The 22,405-nt window shown below is 39.1% G+C and overlaps 1 protein-coding gene across 1 annotated transcript; it reads left to right on the top strand.

Moving 5' to 3' along the window:
• Positions 1 to 7,488: 7,488 nt before the first annotated feature.
• On the top strand, positions 7,489 to 7,884 carry LOC145983655 (uncharacterized). Its single transcript, XM_083116714.1, has one exon. It carries the CDS (start codon positions 7,489 to 7,491, stop codon positions 7,882 to 7,884), a length of 396 nt encoding a protein of 131 aa, XP_082972840.1.
• The last annotated feature ends 14,521 nt before the right edge of the window (positions 7,885 to 22,405 follow it).

Below are 22,405 nucleotides of genomic sequence, written 5' to 3'. Positions count from 1 at the left end.
TGATAACATTGTTGATTTACAAACTGTAAACTGTCCATCCCTTAAGAATTTGTATATGTTTCAAGGAGGATTGTGCAAGTATCATTCTGATACTTCTCCCCCAGATGAACAAGGTTGCGCATTCAGAAATGTTCAAAGACTTGTATGTTGGTGCAATAATATAAATATTAATGTGTAATGTATTTTAGTGCAAATAATAAAGATCTGTGAAAAAGAAATGCTTTGTATGTTGTTATTTAGTCTTAAAGCCTTTATTCAAGGTATTTTCAAGTATTACCGTTTTTTTTTTTTTGAGTGATTGACTTAATACCAGGAGTTATACGAGCTGTATTTTTACTACAATCACTATATGTCTATGAGGACTAAAATCCACTGATTGAAGCTTAAAGCTTAGGCTTACTATGTATATTGATTAAACACAGGACAATACGAACCATACAGAGGATTGTAGGAGGCATAGGCCCACACGCCAGAGCCTTATTAGCCTGCAGGAACAACTTATATGTTGAATTGTGACTGTTTAGCAATAATATTTATAAAGTTTAAATCATTTTCATTAGAGTACATATATATTTTGGATTGAAATAAAACACTCAAGTTAAGTTTTTAAGTTTATTTTCATTTAATATACAAATATAGAATATAACAGATTTACATATATGAAAAGTACTCTACCAAAGAGCAAAAGTCACATAGGGATTACGATTTAGCCGATGCTGAAATTCCTCCATGAGGGATTAGTAGTAAGAGAGAAATTTTCGCCACTCGTTAAAGTTGAGGGTGACTCCACAAGAGATGTTGGTGATTTCCACTTTTATGTTTTCTCCAATGCCCTCGAAGGTGAAGTAAAGTTCTCTTATAATGTTTATAGATCTGAATCTGTCTTCTCGTGTGGGGAATCTGTTCTTGTAAGTGTCGAAGATCGCATCTGATTTGTACACGCATGATGGTTACTCTTCGCTATTTAGGACAATGTAATTTTTTTCATGTTTCAAAATCAATTCAGTGTCTGTGAAAGTACCTCGAATAATGATATGCATGTTGGCATCGATGATGAATCTGGTTTCTAGATTTTTGTTGTTCATTTGGCGGGTGCCTCTGACAGACCGTAATACTTACAGTGTTTTGGTTTGGTATCAATAAAAATCTTTAAAAAATATGCATCTAGTGCTACAAAAGGAACGGAAATAATCGACAATTCCTGGATTATAACTAAAATTCAGTTTGCCTTTTACATATCCAAATATTTACAGACCAACACTAAATAGACTTCGATTTATATAAATGTAGCAGGAACTATATTTCTGAGAATCCAACTATATTAGGATTATATGTTAAACTTATACAAAACCAGATTTTTCTATGTAAGTATATTTATATTGAGTGGATTATTTAACAGATCAAACAGAAAGACGGAAAAATCACTAAATGTAGTTCTATACTATAGGTGATTGCATGAAAATAACTAGGTCAAGGGGTGACCAACAGTGAGCTGAATGTATATATAGAGGGTCGCTCTCTATTATTCTCACCTTCGCTGGATTGGTGAAGGAACGCACTTGTGGACGGTAGAACCTGAATGGGCTCCACCAAGACATCGGAGACTCGAAGCAGATGTCTTGGCGGATGAACCCAAGTAGGGTCATAGGCGCTAGGACCAATTTGGTCTCTGCTTCTTATATGAGGAACCAATTTGACCAACTCCCAAAATTTTCTTACATTGCTTACAAATAATTAAATTTGAAGAAAAATTATAATCTCTTAGATTGTAAACATATTTTATATTTAGGCTGCACAAGATCCGATGACAAAATTAAAAAATGGTAACCGCCCAGACAGGGACTCGAACCCTGGACAGAGAGGTTAAAAGCCTAATGCTATACCAACTAAGCTATCTGGGCACAAATTATTATTTTTTGAAAAGTTAGTTATGTTAAGAAATATAATTTAACAATTTTTTGGTCTGGATCGACAGAGAAGGAGACAACACTTCAAAAATTTTACAGACTGGATGTATTTTTACCACCATAGAGACCTTTACTATGTGTAATTCGAAACGCTAGAGTACTGTTAGCTTTCAAAATTGAGGTTATACTGTACTGTTTTCTAAATATTTTGTGATTAACGAGCATAATAAGTTACACTATATCTAGTTATGGACAAATGATACTAAAACTTTGCTAGTAGTCGATGAGTTGACAGTAAATAGCACACAGTAACATAAATTTACTACCTAAATCAAGAATCAAAGGGTCCTAGGTTCGTTACCCCGTGATAAAAGAAAATGGTGAAAACTGTAGGCCCCGTCCCTGATAGCTCTCCCTTCTTCATAATAAACCCTTACGCTTCGTTCTCCTTCTTCAAGGTAAAATTTTCGCTCCAATATAATTGGGTATCCAAAAATCCTTTCTTTCTTGTGTTCTCGGTAACCTTGGCCTACTTTGACGGAAACCTGTTCTGACAAGCAAGCGTTCGAGCCTAAGACCCGCGCTAAAGCGTCCTATGCCTTTGAGGCAACCCTGAGCGGAATATTAATTGCCGGCGGAAACCGGTTCTACAAGCGACGCATAGCTTCAGAGATTTGACCTAGATCGCGCAGTCCCTGACATCCTTTGTTCTAGTGTTCTAGAAAACCTTGGCCTACTTAGACAGAAACATGTTCTAGCATGCAAGCGACGCAAAGTTTCAAAACATTGACCCTTGCTGCGCATTCCCAGACTTTCTTTGTTGTCTGGATCAATCCCTTCCCATGACCTACGGCGTTGCATACCTTTCACCTGTTCTTGCGTTCTAATTAATCTTGGGAAAACCTGTTCTGATTGGTCAATCGGGTTCTTTCTTTCTTCTGGCGTTCTGACGTCATTTGACCTAGATCTCACATCCCCCAAATTCCTTTCTCGTCTACCCTCAGCGCGGAGTTCACCGTCTCCTGTTTCGGATCATTGTCTTTCATAACATAATAACATACATTATTACACACATAGTACACTATACACTATAGGCCTAACCATTTATTACCGTTAAATATCGCGGGTTCGAGTACCGGGACCGTCTTCTTTCGTACCATTAACACCTTTCATAGCGTTTCATAAACCGTAAACTCTTATTTTCAATATTATAAACATTAATATTATCATTTGATACATTACATACTTTGCAGTAATGAATATAAAAACATATGCATAGCGTTTAGTACCTCTATACATACTTTTCATAAAATAAATAAATAATTATATATTCATAAAAGTTATAAATAAGCAAATACATAAATGTAAAGTATTCTAAAGATATGCAAATTAGTTCTAAGTACATGCAAATTAATTAACACCCGTGCAAATAAATTCTAAATACGTGCAAATAAATTGCGAATATTAAATAGCGACCGAGCTTAGTTGGGTCAACCTCTACTTACGGTTATTTGTGGCACGTACAACTGCCTGCTAGTTTGACGTGTTGATTTCCGGGGGCTGCGTACAAAGGCTTCTCGCACACGCTCCACAATTTCCTCAGAGACGGACAGTCAGCCAGAATGTTCTTTTCTATGATCAAAAATGCACCCTTTATCCACAATTGTTTTATGCCACTTCAAAATGGATTTGTGTGTTGGTGGATCAACATCAAAACTCCATTTAAATGCACGCTGGACTCTCCCAACATGGCTTGTTTTGGCAACTTTTAACACACATAAGCTTCTTTGCTGCGGGGTGAACGCCATTTTCGATGTCACTGCCCTCTAGCTCCCGAAGTCACAACTAGCGATTCTGAAAAGAAAGATATAAAAATATTTTGAGTTAACTGAGATTTGGATATCAATTTTATCAATATACAATTTTATTAAGTAACTATTTATTTTATGACATCTTGAAATCAGGGGGTGTTTTCATGCTCACGCTGTATATAGCCAAAATGAACACAATAGCAATTGGGTGGTTGGTCACAAAAACAAAGCACGTGTTCGGCTTAATTACGTGTCCTACCATGTCGACAATGAAACTGCAAAAGGTGCGAGTTCTTCACAGTTTGTAACACTGTCGATGATCGTGGCAGTCTTCCCGACTCAGCTTTAGGCTTGTAAGAGCTGGTTACATTCGCAGAACAATCATACGTAAGGCTATAAAAATATTCATGACCACAAACCAAACAATAATTTATGGAGGAAATATATCAACAGACCTCTCGAAATGTTAAGTTAAAAGAAGTGGACGGAGGAAACATGCCACGGAGGATCTGCCAAGCGAGCCTGGAAGAGTATGTTGAGGGGCGAGAGAGAGAGGGTGAGAAATATGAGAGAGTACTTGGTTAAGGCGTCCTACTTATAAACTGACATTTTGATCGCATGTTCTAGTCTCCACCCAGCAAATATTTTTGTTTCTTTTTTGCAGTGTATGGTATTAGCTTATAATGTATGATTATTAAAATTGAACTATTGTTTTCACTATCATTTCAAACAGTTTGAGAATAATTTTTGAAAGCACAACGTTGGCAACAGTGTGCTGCAATATTTTTTATAAATTTTTGTTTGAGTTTATCAGAAACATTTCAAGATTGAAGAGCCTAGTATAACAACGTTAATAAAAGTTTACTTGTTCCTTACAATTATAGAAAAGTCTAGTAGTTCATGTATGTGTTGAAGAAAACTATAAAATACTCGACATTTTCATGAGATGATAATACTAATAATCAACAAATATTAATAATAACGTTCTTGCTTTGAAAGTTGCTGTTGAGTCATAGATTTATTCCTCAGCTTTGCGTTCAGGAAGACATGGTGAGAATATCACGTAGTTCACTCGCAGCCTCATGATATCATTTGTATTTAAGTTAGCGATCTACTGTGAAATTAGATACGAATTTGCCAATTTTTCAAAATAATATTTTAATTTTATCGACATTTAAAATATAGTTGAATTGATTGAGTTGGTATTTTAAGTCCACTTTATGCACAGTAAGGATAATCGGGACTGGACCTACAGTATAAAATGGAATCCTAACCATTATGTGCCTCCACTGGATATCGAACCTGGGACCCCTTGATTACAAGGCGACGACGCTACCACTGCGTCAACCGGGAGGCCAAGACATGAAATGTAGTTGAAATTTCCAAATATGCATATCCAATCTACGTTGTGGAAGATAATATTATTTTTACGTTCTTCCTCATTTATATTCATGATAAAAGTGTTCAGAGTAATAAATAACGTTCGAGAAATTAAAGCTCCAAACATGCTGGAAGATTATTTTATTTTGTATGGGAGTAAAAAAAGTAATATTAATAACCCATGGCTCGACAGAGAAATAGGCAAACCCTTAACTAACTAATTAACTAAGCATTATTTTTCAAATTTACACATTTCTTTTAGTTTGGTGAATATCGATATTAATGAAATGGGAATTATTTTGTTTACAATCGTATTAATTATTAAAATTTCTAGGAGAGAATTTTTCTTATGAATTTCTACACCTCCTCAGTTCCCATACAGAAGAAATTATCGTCTTTGGAAATACCTACTTCCAATTATGATGGCAAGAAGTTCATATTATAGGAAGGAAATTCTTTTACAGCAATACTCAAGGTCGCCTGAGGCTGCGAATGAACCCGTGATACTCTCGCCGTATCCTCCTGAACACAAACCACACAACAGCAACTATCTAGTCAAAGCAAGAACGCGTGTGTAATTACTAATCTCACCGTTTTCCTTCATGTTATTATTAATGTTTTCTTTATTATTGTTATGAATATGTCGAGTAATTGTAATATTATTCAACACATATATGAACTGTTAGATTAAGCATGTTTGGATATTTTAGTGAAAAAATAATATTTTGATTAAGGTTGTCATACTATGCTCTTCATTCTTGAAATGTTTCTAATAAAAGATGAAAGAAACCATTTATAACGAATATTGCAGTTTACTAGACACAATTAAGTGCTTTTAAAAATTATTCTCAAACGGTTTGAAATTACAGTGAAAAGAATAGAGCAATTTTAATAAACACACATTATAAATCACCATACACAGAAACCTGAGAGAAAAAAAGCTAGTAGCTGAGTGGAGACTCGAATAGCCGACAAAAGTGTCAAACTCAGTTTACAAGGAAGACACCCTAACCAACTTCTTTCTATCTCTCTCTCCTCAACACGCTCTTCTGGGTCCGCTAGATACTGTGTGGCACGTTTCGTCTGCCACTTGTAACTTTACATTTCGAAAGGCCTGTTGATATATTTTCTTCCCCCATAAATTATAGTTTGTGGTTATCAATATTTTTATATCCTTCGCGTATATGATTGTAATGGAAATATAAGCTGTTGCTTCAAGAACCTCCTACAAGCCAAAAGCTGAGTCGGGAAAAAATACTTTATTTGTTTCCGGATGATAGACAGTGTTGCAAACTGTGATGAACTCCCACTTCTTGGAGTTTCATTGCCGACGTGATAGGACATGTAATTGCGAATAACACGTTTGTTGTTTATATCAGCGAATACCAATTTGCTGTTGTCATTGTGTTAATTTATAGTTACCTAAGCGTTGTGAGTGTAACGTGGATATTTTTTTCAGGATTCAGCACGTAATGTTTATCACGTTCAAAATGACACATCTATTATTACATCACTAGGGCATCAACTTTTTGGAGATGTTACTTTCTCGTACGTGAGGTTTGCTACACTTCCCTGCCTTGTAGTCACATCGTGCAGATTTGGGCTTTGAAATTTTCGAGGGTGGGCGGTTTTTTTGCTCAAGGGTGTACATACACACAACTTTGTCGGGTCCAGCAACCCCCCCCCCCAATCCCCGCTCCCCAACAAGCTTCCGGTCAGTAGTGTCCCGGGTTTTCACATAGCAACCTTTATCATACCAAAAGTTGAACCCCCCTTATGTGAACTATATATACCCCCATGGTCTAATGGGTGGTTGGTGTGGGTTATAACCCCGCCCCCCTCTTTGCAAAATATATCACTGAAAACATAAAATACCCTTTGTGGCCATCAACCACCTTGCAAAGTCCTGGGCAGACCAATGAATTCCAACATTAATACAAAACAAACAAAATTATTGGAAAAATATTTTGTTATATTGGAAAAGGGCGTTATTTACTGCTTCTACATTACTGAACGCTTTGGTGAATATATGAAATCATTGAATGTAACTAATTCAGTTTCCAAAATTTTAGTGGCTCTTATTTACAGGGTTATTACAAATGATTGACCCGATTTCATAAATTCACTGTAGCTTTAATATTTGACATATTGTCAAGAAACTTTGCAGACATATAGTAAAACTCAAAAAAAAATTTTTGTGTTGCAGGTTCGCTTCTGATTTCTGCCACTAGAGTGCAGCAGTGAGCATTTATTCAATATAGCGACAGGCAGGGAGAAAGCTTATGTTGTGCTCGAGTTTCATTCACATTAGTCTGTCGTCACAGTGCAACGACACTTCCGAACGAAGTTCAACAAAGATCCACCAACTGCCAAGTCCATTCGGCTATGGTATGCACAATTTACAGCTTCAGGATGCCTCTTTAAGGGGAAATAACTGGTCGGTTGAGTGCGTGCGAGCGAGTTTTGAACGAAGCCCACAGAAGTCGACGAACAAAGCAAGGAGAGACCTGAACATTCCACAGCCTACCGTTTGGAAGATCTTACGGAAACGATTGAAGCAGAAGCCTTACCGCTTGCAATTGTTACAAGCCCTGACGCCTGATGACAAAGTCATACGCTTTTTTGAATTTTCGGCACAGTTGCAACAGCTTATGGAAGAAGAAGATTGGTTTTGTGAGAAACTCATTTTTAGTGATGAAGCAACATTTTTTGTGAATGGAGCAGTGAACAGACACAATGTGCGAATCTGGAGGACAGAGAGTCCCCGCTGTCGTGCACCACATTAGAAACTCACCAAAGGTTAATCTGTTTTGTGCAGTCTCACGGTGTAAAGTTTATGTCCCCTTTTTCTTCTCAGAACAGACCGTGACAGGACACGTGTATCTGGATATGCTGGAAAATTGGCTCATGCCACAATTGGCAGCAAACAGTGTGGACTTCATCTTACAACAGGATGGTGCTCCACCCCACTTCCATCTCGATGTTCGTGAATTCCTAAACAGGAGATTGACAAACCGATGGATCGGTCGTGGTGAGGATAATGATCAGCAATTCCTGCCATGACCTCCACGCTCTCCGGACCTAACCCCATGCGATTATTTTTTTTTGTGGGGTTATGTGAAGGATACAGTGTTTACGCCTCCGCTACCAACAAACCTAACAGAACTGGGAGCTCGCATCAACAGTGCTTTCCAACGGATTGATAGGGACATGCTGCACCGAGTGTGGGAAGAACTTGATTATCGACTTGATATTTGCAGAATTGCTAAGGGGGGAACATATAGAGCACTTGTAATATGTCACAAAAAAAACTTTTTGAGTTTTTCTATACGTCTGCAAAATTTTTTGACAATGTGTCAAAGTGAATTTATGAAATCGGGTCAATCATTTATAATAACCCTGTAATGTTTACAGCTGAAAGCTCATGCTCTGTATTTATCGCACAGCACAAACAGCCTATTGTTCTGCGGAGAATGCATGCACTGGAGCGAAAATGGAGGGGGTAAATGTCAACAGAAGATTGTAGTGGAAACTTAAGTCAACAAACAACAATGATTACGTTGGTTTTCAAATCTCGCGATTTTCATTCGAAACTACATGGTTTAGTACGTACATTGTAGCGACGTGAATTATTGGAAATTATTAATATTATTGGTTCTACCTGACTTTTCTTGTGGGTTTGTCCTTCAATGCGACGCCTGTGGTTTAGATTTGGGTGCTACCCTCAATCAACGCGAACCTGACTGTTCTTTACGTCCAATCGCATTCGCTTCTCGTAAGCATACCGATTTAGAACATCGTCAATCGATTTTTCAGGCTGAGTGTTATGCCATAGTCTTTGGATTTAAGAAATTTGGGACCTATCTTACAGCAAAGTGTTTTATTTTACAGACAGAAAATCAAACACTATCATGACTACTCAGACATCCTGAACATTACCGTAACTTTCGCCTTTGGCTTTTTTACCTGTCTAGATTTTCATATTCGGTAAAACATATCCCATCCCGCCTTAATCCAGTAGCCGAAGTATGTATGTATTTCACGGACGTGGTACAGCCAAGAAACCGACACCAAGGAAGTAGCCATGGAGGAATTCATTTCAGAGCACAACTTACAAGTCGAAAATCAGCCAGATAATCCTCCCACCTACAGGGGACATTCAAGCAACATTGACCTAACACTCACGAATGCAAGGGCCTGGGGCGATGTCCAAAACTCGAAAGTTATAGATCTCGCCATAACAAGCGATCACAACTTAATACTATTCGACTTAGTCTGCAGGCAACATCAACACACAGACCAAAAGAACATATTAAATTGGATAAAAATCGATCATCAAAAATTCCTAGAAAAATTCATTATCCCTGAACAATTGGACCAACTAAAATCACTCAACACGCTCGCAGAAGAACTCTCTGCAAACATCAGACAAGCAATTCAAAATTCAACACCCAGAAATAACCAAAGGAAAATGAAGGGGAAACCATGGCCAAAGAAACTAACCAACCTTAAGAAACGAATGCAAAAATCCAGGAAACTATATAAAAAATCCATCATCGCACAATACAGAACTGCCAACCTCTAGATTTACCGTGCCAGAAAAAGGCAATACGAAACCGAGCTACTAAATTTTAAGACAAAACAATGGAATATCTTCATCGAAATAAATAAATGAGGCACCCCACAAAATAAAAAAAACCGCAAACCATTTTCATCTTAATTAATGACGAGAACAACACGAATATGACAAAGGACTTGGAACAAACCATCAACTTCCTAATGAAGAATCCATACCAGACAACAAACCTGAAAAAAACAGCGATGAAAATAAGGATACAAGATAAATCTATCACCAGCCATATCCAGAATCACCGATATTACCTTTCACTACCCAGGAAGTAGAAAATGAAATAAGCAACACGAAAAGGAAGACGTCCCCGGGACCAGACGGAATTTCTGTGGAAATATTACGTCGTTCGTAAAGTAAGTTCCACTGATGAATACCGTGGCGCTGCAAGCGGGGCAGTGTGAATGCGCATGCGCCTTGTGTAGCCACAACCTTGATGAAGTGCAGACGTCAGTCTGAGGCAGGTTGGTCAGGATAGTAGTGCGTAGTGCGTTGTTGTTATGTTTCAGACAACCCAAACTCCCGCCACGTGTGAGGTGCAATCCGTGATCCGTTTTCTGGATGCACGTAATGTTCCAGCTGCGGAGATCCACCGTCAGATTTGTGAGGTGTATGGAAAAGGAATAATGAGTGCTTCAATGGTAAGAAGATGGGTGAGACAGTTTCGTGGTGGACGGGTTAGTGTTCATGATGCAGAACGAAGTGGTTGACCGTCTGTTGTGAATCCCAATTTGGTTCGTTTAGTGGAAGAGCAGATTAGGGAGAACAGACGATTCACTTTGTCTGAGCTGTCATTAGAGTTTCCACAAATCTCCAGAACTGTGCTGTATGAAATTGTGACAGTGAATTTGAAATTTCGCAAATTGTGTAACCGTTGGGTCCCTCACCAGCTCTCCGAAAATGCCAAAAAGGAAAGAATGGGAAGTGCATTAGAGTTTTTGAAACGGTATAGTGAGGAGGGGGAAGAGTTGTTGGATCGGATTGTGACTGGAGACGAGACATGGGTTTTGCATGAAACCCCAGAACAGAAACGAAGCACCATGGAGTGGAGGCACTCCGCGTCACCGCGGAAAATGCAACCAAAACCAAAGCTTACAAACAAAAAAATCATGTGCACTGTGTTTTGGGATAGGCATGGAGTATTGCTTGTGGAATTTATGGAGCGTGGACAGCACATCAATGCCGAAACCTATTGTGTGACACTTCAAAACCTGCGTCGTGCAATCCAAAACAAACGACGTGGCATGCTCAGTCGGGGTGTCATTCTCCTCCAAGACAATGCTCGTCCACATGTGGCAAATGCAACTCAGGAACTCCTGACGACCTTCCATTGGGAAAAACTACCACACCCCTCTTACAGTCCTGATCTTGCCCCATCTGATTTTAATTTGTTCCTCCACCTTAAGGCATTCCTTGCTGGAAAACATTATGGTACTGATGAAGAACTGAAACGTGCAGTTTCCCAATGGTTCTCCATTCAGGCGGAAACGTTCTATGATAGGGATATAACGAACTTGGTATCTCGCTATGATGCGTGCTTGAATTCTTATGGCGATTATGTGTGAATGTTGTACCATGTATATATTCTCATCCCTATAAAGGTCGTGATATTACTATTTATATTTTTCATTTTATTGCATGATGGAACTTACTTTCCGAACGACGTTATAATACAAGAAATCACCCCAGTACTTACGCCTTACATTACTCAACTATGTAATGAGTACCTTATCCAGAAGACATTCCCAGAAACCTGGAAGGAAGCAAACTTAATAATCATGAAGAAACATCCAAATAAAGATGAAACCATTGTACATTCATACAGACTATAACCCTATGACCACAAATGTACTAAAGGTGCTGGTAACATTGCAACTGATGTCATGCCTAGATTTGATTGGCTGTTATGTTCAGAGCCGCCAGGAGGAAACGAGCACGTTTTGTCTTGAGGCATCGGTCACGGGGGAAAGAGCAGTGTAGCTCTAGCTAACAACGTGTATGGTAAGTGTGGCGATATGATGGGGAATTTACGTAGATTGTGGTTCATTTAAATTCTATAGTTTGTTTGTTCATTTATTTGTCCTATATTAGGTTTTTGTTATTCTAACTTCTAATTAAATTAATATTAGTTTGGATATTGAGGAACCTATTCTTAGAATTCTCGGTCGTATGGCCGCATTCACTATACACGCATTGACCCCTAATTATTTACCAATTTAAGTTGCATATCATACAGTTGTCTGATTAAGGATATATAAAGAAAGGGAATATATTTACTTTTTGATTGTTACCATTCTATAAAAGTACTCTTGCACTGTTAAAATAAAAAGGAAAAGATCTAAGTTTCTGGTTTTGAATTCGTAACTAATTTCCTAGAATAATGGACTCTGATAACAGCTCTCTTTCACCTGTCCCTCTGTATGGTAGATCCTGCTTTATGCAGTTGAGGTTGAGCGTGTCGAATATGGGTAAATGGGCCTTTTTTACAGTTAAGTTGCAAGACCAATATGCCTTATCAACGTTTTGGGAAAACTCTTCGAGAAACTTATCCTAAAAAGACTCAAAGAATTTCGCCTGCTCAAGCCCATATCAGGGATACAATTTGGGTTCACGAAAGGTAAATGCACCTACGATGCATTACGCCTGCTATCGTCTACAACACAAAACAGTCCAATCAAGTACAGTCAGAGAAAAAATTACCTGGGCCACAGGACGTAGAATTTCGTAACGTCTTAAAGCCTGTTGTTTATGCAACCCAAATAACAAAATATTCGCTTAAGTTTGCCTGGTGATTCTGAGTTCTCGGGAAGGATTGAGCTTTGATAGCATTTGTCACATGACTCGTGCCCCAGCCACAACAAACAGTTGGGTGCTACGAGGCCTCCAGAAGAAAATTTCAGGAACTGGTTTCTTGACAAGAGCTACTCGTAAGGAAATACTATTCTTTCGAGTGATATTAGAGTCATTGTCAAGAAGGTTAGCTGAAATGATGGTTCTCATGACAGACCACATGCCACACGTTAATTGTTTAAGTTCAGTTCATGCACTGGACATACAGATTAAAATGGGATCCGAACCAAATGCCTCTCTATTTGGTATTGAATTCGGAAGCCTTTCATTACATGGCGAAGACGTTATCACTACGACATCAGAGAGGCAATGGAACCCCTTGAGAAAGAGATAAGCGAAAATTGCTACGTGACAAACCATATTTGCCCGTAAATTTTAAAAATAAGACAATATTTTAACTGACAGTTTCGAACCGTGGGAGAGGCATATATTTTTTGGTACCATCGTCCATTTCACGAGTTTATAATTCTTTCTCACCGACACGATTAACGCCAGTGGTAGAAGAAAAGCGAAGTAAAATAACTGAAACAGAAATAAAAGGAAAAAGCGAAATAAATTTTATTCATAATATTCTGCAGTCACTTGAGTTGTATTCACGGGATGCTAACTTTAAAGAAAACCGTGGTCTCTTCCTTGTCTTTTTTTTAAAGTGGGAATTTGGTACTATAGAATTAAATCGGCGGAGATGTTCGATTTGATTGGATGTTTGTTATTTAGATTTGCTATTCTTTCACTTTTGGCAAATAGCGACGATGAAGATGAATGATGCTATGATGAAATTGATGAAGGGACACTTACCAAGGACACCCACGCCCAAGTCGAGATTCTAACCAGGGACCCATGGTATCGTAGCGCGCTGTGCTAACCACTCCTCCATGGAGTGGACATTATACCATATTTTGTGTGCTCAATTGTGATCAATCAATGGAATGAATAGGCATATTATATGATTAATAAATTCATATCATAATACCACGTCATATTATTCGGCACGAAGTAACATCAGAGACATTCAATCTTGCATTTTTGCCTTTCAACTAATTCTTTGAATTCAGGTTAATCACAACAATAAGATAAATTATGAAGCAAATGATAGTGAATGTGGGATATTGACAGTTATTACGAATTACCTGACAGAAACAACATTAAGCAGGCTCGGTGGTCAAGCTCATTAAGTAATTGACATTCGATATCGTCGCCTAAGTTCCCGGGTTTGAGTACCGTCCTTGTCGGGGGTGTTTGACTATTTCGTCATCAATTTCATGTAATGGTCACTCGTCCTTATCGTCGCGATCATCGAACAGGGAATAAAAAATATAAAAATAAATACGATGGAAGAGTACTTATTTCATCTCTCACGAAATCTCCTACAAAACCGGAATATATAAAATACATGTATATTCATTCACATACATTTTCGATTTCTATATTTAACTAATCGAGACCGAGAACGGGAGAGCAATTTTCAATTCGACAAACCGAGAGACGGAGACACTGTCAAGTCTCGTTTCTTCTTGGCACCTCCGTAATCGAGTTGTTCTGTTTGTCATTGGCTTTGTATTGGCAATTATTGTCATTATTCTTCCCCTGCAGGTAAACCATAACGATGAATTATGATGAAATGAAGCAGATAAAAGGGCAAGAACAAGAAAGTCATGCCTGTTCGGGACTCCAACCCAGAACCTTATGTAACGAGATTTGAAATTCTGGAGAAGGCGTCCGTGTTTCGCTTGGTTTTCTCTTTCCTCTACTTCTCTTATATTATCATACATGTATAATAAAAATGGATCTGATACGTATGTTGCGATTCATAATTGTGCTGGTTAGATGCTACAGATGTGAACTCCAACCTGCAATATATTATTCCCTTTTGTTTCGTATCTGGTTGAACATGAAATTTTCTTACACTGTGAAAATTTTTTCTTAGTTTTGGTTTGGTGCACAGATATGCTAATCTGGACTGGACCTTCAGTTTAAAGTGGGATACTAACCACTACGTGCATCCACCATGTATCAAACCCAGGATCGCCTGATTACAAGGCGACGACGTTATCACTACGCCATCGAGGAGGCCCTATGACAAAATGTTATTCACTCGATCTCTACCATAATTTATTTCAGCATTTACATTTTCGTTTTCTTCTTCTTTTTTCCTTTTGTTAACTACTCTTATACAACTCTTTTTGCGTCTTCCAATTTCTTCTTGTTTCAGGAAAAAATAATACATGTAGGCTCTATAAAAATCCCTCGTTCAAATAGATAAAACGTTCAAACCATTAGGAAACTATTGAAATGTTAACTGATGTAACTGCAGATGAAACAATACTTACAGCCACTAACGAAATATCTATTCTTGTGTAGCCTCACAGACAACAAGTATCTGGTGAGTCATTCACTCTTTCTGACTACGGGCGAAGGTCACTGAACTAAAGGGTGGTGGCAAGCAAGCATGCTTCTGCTCTACCAAAGATGAGGTCACGTGTTCCAGTTATCAATGGCGTACGAAATAAGAAGGAACACAGCTATCTGACGTTTGTTTTGGTCCCGTCATTGCACGGAGAATACTTTATCGTCGTGGCCTTGAAGTTCCCTCAGGGCACTCCTACGTAAAGGCTTCTCAGCTAGAAGGATATCTTCCCCATTGAGTGGAGGAAAAGTGGGTGCGTATAGAGGTCCTTCAACTTTCGTATTCTTGTTCACTTCAGAACGCGTGCTGTATCGTCCAATCTATCCGTTGTAGGTTTTAGGTTCCGCTTCTATTCGGTTATTTCACATTGTCTTACTGCCTATGTTATTCGCGACGAAGGTTCTGGATTCGATAATCTGGACAATAACTGGATTGTGTTGGTTGCTTGATTTGGTGTCTTAAGTCCACTTTATGTCCTGTTAGGCTAATCGTGAATGGATCTACAGTTTAAAGGGGGATCCGAACCACTATGTTCCTCCACCGAGTATCGAACCCGGGATCCCTTAATTACAAGGCGCCCACGATCCCACTGCGCCATCGGGGATTGTGTTCGAAACGAATGAATCAAATTTGAGTGATATGATATGCAACCATTGTAAGACTATTGAAAGAAAAGCTATGGAAACCTGCCAGTTTTTCTATTGCAGACAGGAAACCATAAACATGGAAGAGAAACTTATATTCTATGAAACCTGACGCTACGTGCTCGAATACTGGCTAAATATAATCCATAGAGGCATAGCAACGTTAAACAACCTATTATATGATACATATAGGTTTAAAAAGGTCGAAATACAAAGATTGTGTGCGCCTCACTGATGGCATAGTGGTAAGGCCTTGTAATCAAGGGGTCTCGGGTACGATACCAGGTGATAGCACACAGTGGTTCGGATCCCACTTTAAACTGTATGCAGTTCAGATTAGTCTATCTGTGCCGGTGACTCAGTCGGTAACGCGTCTGACTACCATGCTATAGGCCCCGGGTTCGATCCCCGGCCGGTTCAAGCCCGGGAACTTTTCTAACGTTGGAAGCGGCCCCGGCGCCCATCCAGCGTCGAATGACATGGGTACCTGGGGGAAATCCTGGGGGTAAAGGCGGTCAGGGGCGTGATGCTGATCACATCACCCCCACTCACGAACGAATCAAGAAAGTGTGGGGCGTTACCCTTACACCCCCTATATGCCTTCATGGAGTAGCGCTGAGCATAGGTGAGCACTTTACCTTTTTTTTTGCATAAAGTGGACTTACAACAAAATTTAAACTTGCGATAAAGATTATGATAAGGTATTAAAGAATTGGGTCTAACACATTTTTTCATTGTTTACCAATGTCATTGTTAACTAATATTCTTAATTTCAGTTTCAAGATGAAATCGGCTACGAAATAAAAGGAGTGGGTTCATATTTCTGTTACGAAATTCCACTTCTTTAGTAGACCTTTGCCACTCTAAGATGTGACATAATAAACAAATCTGAGACACTTTTAAAGTATTAAATTGCTATCTACGTATTTGGGAACAATCTTTCAATATAATACTTTTTTTGGACGCGTCAAATCATAGTATTTAATTCATGTTTTAGCACCTTTAAGAAACCTGATTTGGGGGGGGGGGGTTACAAATGCCCTTTCTGCTCCCGTCAAGTTACGCCTATGACAAACAGGAATTCAAAGTAAAAGACTGTCCCGACTAAATCGGGAGACACGTCTGATAGATTTAGAATTGGGAAAATCATAATTAAGCGTGTAGTTGAAAACAACCTATTTTCATATATTGCATGCAGCTCTACTTTTTCTGCAATGTGGATCAAGAACTGGGGACGTGGAGAAGCACAACACTCCACGTAACCAATAGTCACGTGACCCTCTTTGCTTTCCTGTCATGTTGACCTTCGCGTGGAACACATTTCTCGGTGTTAAGACAGGCAAAATCACCCGATCATCGAAGGGTGCAATATGTGTTGCCTACCTCCTGCATTACTTGCTCCTATTAAAGCCTTATGGGGAAGAACTTTTTTCCATGACTGTACATGGTGGTAATTATGGTTGACATCACCGGGACATTTGACAACTTATGGTGGCCCAGCCTCTTTCACACACCAAGAAACATGAACTGCCTAGGTACACTCTTCCACTTCTAAAAAGATATTTCTCTAAGAGAAAAGTCAGCATCAAATATCCGGATCTACAAATTAGTAAGATTACGTGAAAAGGTTGTCCTCAGGGTTCCATTCTGGGACACGAGCTTTGGAATACTAACTTGGAACCTGCATTTATCAAACTACAAGACCATCCAGACATAGACCAGATCAGAGCTTATGCTTACTTCCGGTAACTCAAGAAGGGAAATCGAAGATAAAGCATCCACTGCAATCAATATGTTATCCGACTGGTGTGATCATCCTAATCTAAAAATAGCTGCGGAAAAGGCGCATTATATTATCCTTAAGGTGACGTTAAAAGAAACCCTCAAATCCAACTCAGAGAAAAAACTTAAAAAGAGTAAAAGAAGCTAAATACCTTGGTATTACTCTTCAAGAGATGTTTTTTAACAAACACATAGCTCTGGCAACAACCTAGGCCGAAGCAACTATAAACAGTCTAGCCACATGAGTTCCAAAAACTACAACTTTCCACTATCACACATAAAAACATATCTCATTACCATATATAATGCTATCATTTCCTATGGCTTGCCCCTGTGGGCTATGGAAACCAGTACACAGTACATTAAAAACAGATTGAGATCTTCACAACGCAAAGCGATACTTCGCCTCACGGGTGCATTCGGAACAACCTCAACCCTCGCTCTTCTGATAATTGCGGGCCTGTACCATTTCCACCCCACGAGAGGTCTCATACATTTCCTAACGGGACACGGTCCCTACGGTCAACATCTAAACAAGCACAACCTCAGACAGACTGATAAATGCCTGACATGTAATACCGAGACGGACACACTGGAACATAAAGCCTTCTTTTCCAACACATCGAACAAACAAATCTAAGATTTTAAACAAAAGCTACCAAACTTCAACACGTACCAGTTAATAAGAAATCCCGAGCACTTTACATTACTAAACTAAACCTGATGTCGAAAGAGGAACTTTCCCTCTTCAAATCAGGCACCACTCACCGCCCAATTGAACCCCTACCTCCGGAATGTAATACACCCCCAGAAAATCACACAGAATCCACCTTCTACAACAGGACACCCCTCCTTCAGACTAAGATCGCGAAGAGGATAATGAAGCAGAATCTCTCACAGAAACATCAAGAAGGAGACACTAATACACAAGACGGTGATACGGCAGAAAGAAAAAATCTTACACCCCCTTCTTTATTTCGTTACTTAACACTCTGCAAACTCCTCTCACTGATCCTTGACAATTCTCCATATTTCCACTACCGAACATACTAAAGTACCCAAAACACCCCAGGAAATCCCTCCCTACTTCTTTCGTTCCTGATGATGTCCCGGGTACCAACCGTCGTACCGATGTGCAAAAAGCATATATTAATATCCATTTTTATTAATTTATTCTCTTTCAATTAATAAAATCAAAATTTAACTGTTATATTTCAAATTTGTAATTACCATTTACCTCAAAATTTACAACTATTCAACTATATATAATTTTACTAATACACATACTAAGTTGCTTCAAATTGGGTTATTTGGTATTGCGATTATACTCAGTGTATATACATACATGTTGAAGATGGTACTGTTTTGCATTTATTCTATTTTATGTACTTGTATATTTTAGGCATAAAATATTTTGATTTTGACCATATACATGTGGAGTTAACTTAGGTCTCAAATTACTCATATTTTCGATGTTGTTTACTTTACACTTAAGTGTATATTTTTATCTTGCCCTTGACATAATGGTAAGGTGCATGACGCTCAAGAGGAGCTTTTCTTTCACTTGCTGGTACGGGGAGATTTGTGACGATTATGCACGTACTCAAACTACAATATAAAGAAATCGTCGCTTAAATAGTTCACAACGTACTTCGTTCCGCCTTTAACAATGGGTGTGCAGAAACAGTAATTAGTTTTGGTATATACTTCGCCAAGAAATCTTCAGGTGGCAGCACCGCATTTCTATCCTTACCCACGAGATCTAGGCCGTATCCGGACTGGCAAGCGCTCCGTCCTGTTCTCTCCAGTTGCTTTCATGTGCCGTCGAAGTCGTCCGAATCTACATGTCCCCTTGACGTGCGGCTAGGGACAGCATTAGCACCTTGGGAAATACATGCTAACAACACCAAACCTGAGCTGCCTAACCTATCCACGCATGTGCATAATAGCTTAAATAAACAAAACATAACTTGCCAAACCTATTTACATGCTTATTTATGCAATTATATGCCTACAAGAATAGGTTAGGCAAGCCAGGTTTGGTGCTGTTAGCATGTATTTTATAAGGTGCTAATGCTGCCCCTAGCAGCTCATGTCCCCTTGCAGTACGGTTGTCACTTTTCCCGACAGGTGTCCGCCCGAACGTCACCCACCGCGCTCTGGGGTGCAGGCACACGGTACGGAAGCAGAAGGAAAACGCCAAACCAAATATTACAATCTGGGGTGCCCACAGGGGGGAGGGGTAATGAATCATTCTGCGCTATTGAGATTTTTTGGGGAATTTTCTCCCTTCAAATAACACAAAATTCAACATTTATATATTTTTCCAAAATATATGTAAAAAATTTACACCTTACACTATTTTGCAGGGGGGCCAGGGCCTTACCATTACAAATAAAGAATCTAACGTTGCATAACTAGAATCTAAAAATATTCTTATTTCTGTTAAAAGCTGAGGCTGTAAACGGGCACTCAGCACACACAAATACAAAAAACAGGACAACACACACAAAACTATACTGGCCATATTACCAGTCGCCATAGCCTCGTTCATCTGCAAAATGCAGTGAAGGGTGTACTGCGTGGAAGTGAGGTTGATTTTTTGGCGCCTACGTGGAAGGTATCCCTTACACACCCGAAAAAAGGAAAGTGTTTAAAGGTATTATAGAAGGGGGGAAATATTCAACTCTTGCATATTAGCCCTTAATTGACACGTGGGTTCTAGGGGGAATTTTGAATTAAACCTGGGGGTGGGGCAATATCCAACTCTAGGTCTTAGATTATCCCTGGTATTTTAGTTAGAGGGGGGGGTTGGGCATTAAATTGAGGGAGGTATTCAATTCTTGTGTATTACTATTGTCTTAGACTGTCTTAGAAATTCTGGTGTGGAGACTGAGCATTAATTCTTTGGAGGATGCAATATCCACTCTTCAATATCAATAGTAAGTTTAAAATTGGCACTGAAATTTTGGTGGTAAGATTGAGTACTAAATTTAAAGGGGGAGATATGAAGTTCTTGATAAAGTGTAAAATCTTATGAGTGTCAAGGGATTTCTGTAGTGGAGAGAGAGTTCGAACATAAAATTTTGAAGATTGTATTTAGCGATATGGTACGTTTTCGACCCCGAACGTGCCAAGAGAGAAGTTGGAATAGGCTACATATCTCGGGATCCTAAGAAAGTATTGACATGCCATTAAATTAATATTCTTGAATTTTCTTGCTCGCTTCGCTCGCATTCATATATTACGGGAATGCGTGTATGACGCTTTGCTGAGGTAAATGTGAAGTTCAATTCTATACCTACATTACAAGATATTCTCGATATCCATTAATAACATTTTTTCTTAGAATATAATGCATAGTGTAGGTATACTGCTTAATTTAAAGCAGATGTATCATTTGTAACAAAAAGCTAAGAATAAAGTTACTTTCGGTAGACACGCTGACGTAATTGAATACTTTGTACGGATTACGATATGGTTTGAGGGCTCGAATGATATGTTTTGTGGGGGCACATGGCATGATTTTGGAGGATGCGCCACTGGCCTTGGTGGATGGGCACCCCCGATTACAATTATTTCCACCTATTTAAAAATATGACATGTGATTTCTTCATTTACAACTTTTCTACATTCACTGTTATCGATAGAATGTCTAAGTATCACTGAATTTTACATCGTCTATTCAGAAAACGTTGTATCTGTAAATGAAAGCTAGAATATGGCTACCAAGCCTAGGAACACAGCGAGTTGTATGCTGCCAATTCGGATAACGGAGGTAGGCTGATTCCCCTAATGGAACAGTGCTCTATGTAGCAACTGCTGTCGATTCGGACGCGGACAAAAGTGGATAACAGTACGGGTCTTCCTTCTCGCACAACACTTCTGCAACCTTGCATTCTGACATCAGACGAGGAAAGCCTACGTTGTTAAGCTAGGTCTGTCGGGTTTGGTTCTATTAGCATAAATACACTGCAAATTTATTATTTATGCTAAGAGAACTAAACCTAACTAGCCTAACCTAAAAACTTAGGCAGTAAGCGACAAGGCTTAACACGACGACTCCAGTCATGATTTGACATACGGAGGACTGTTCATGCAAGCCAATGCACACAAGATGAAGATAGGAACATCCACTTAGTTTCGTGTGGCTTTGAACCATGGTGGTCAATGGAACAAAAAGTTGCAACCCAGTATGCCGAAGACAGAGAAGCAAAAACCAGTTGCATTAGTGTAGCGGATACAACGAAGCTAGACTGTGAACGACGTCATCTTCCTTTTAAAAGAGTCCAAAGTTGCGGTATTTCAGATGGTGGAAACGAAGTGCTACCAGGATAGTTACAAGTTAGTGAGGAAGGCATTTCTACACTGTTCTTGAGACGTCCAGAGACGCAGATTTCTGTTGCTGACTGAGTAACCACGACAATTTCGAAGCTGTCCCCATTCTTCAGAAAATCTTCCCATTTTCTTGTGGGGACAAATTGGCAACGCAGTAACAAGGAAAACTGTGATAGGTATGTGCAGTGAAAGTTACGTATGACTGGTGATTTTGACTGTGCCCCCTTCGAAGGCAAATCTAGTAATACGGTGCAAAATCCATAATCACGTTTCGTCTTCAAACTATTGTTATACATTTAAGAAACCTGCGTCGCAATTAAAGCAAAGCTAGCCCAACTGGCACGCGCATTATCTGTATTCTGCTCGACTTCTCCACCGTCTAACTCCCATCCTCCTAAAGTCCTCCTCAACATTTTCCAATCATCATTTTCCTTGGCCTTCCTTTTAATCTTCTCCCTCCTGGTGTCCTTTTATAGACCTTCTTAACTACTCTGTCTTCCGGCATTCTTTCCACATGTCCCAGCCACCTCAGTCTCATGTTTCTTATATCGGAAACTATATCTGTTTCTTTTTTATATAGAGTGCTCTAATTTCATCGTTTCTCCTTATACGCCACTGTCCATTCTCATTTTTCTGGGGGGCCTCCCCCATGGCGCAGT

Source organism: Lepisma saccharinum, chromosome 2 (genome assembly GCF_977018435.1).
Source record: "Lepisma saccharinum chromosome 2, izLepSacc3.1, whole genome shotgun sequence".
NCBI classification, from domain to species: Eukaryota; Metazoa; Arthropoda; class Insecta; order Zygentoma; family Lepismatidae; genus Lepisma; species Lepisma saccharinum.
This window is presented reverse-complemented; position numbering and strand designations above follow the sequence as displayed.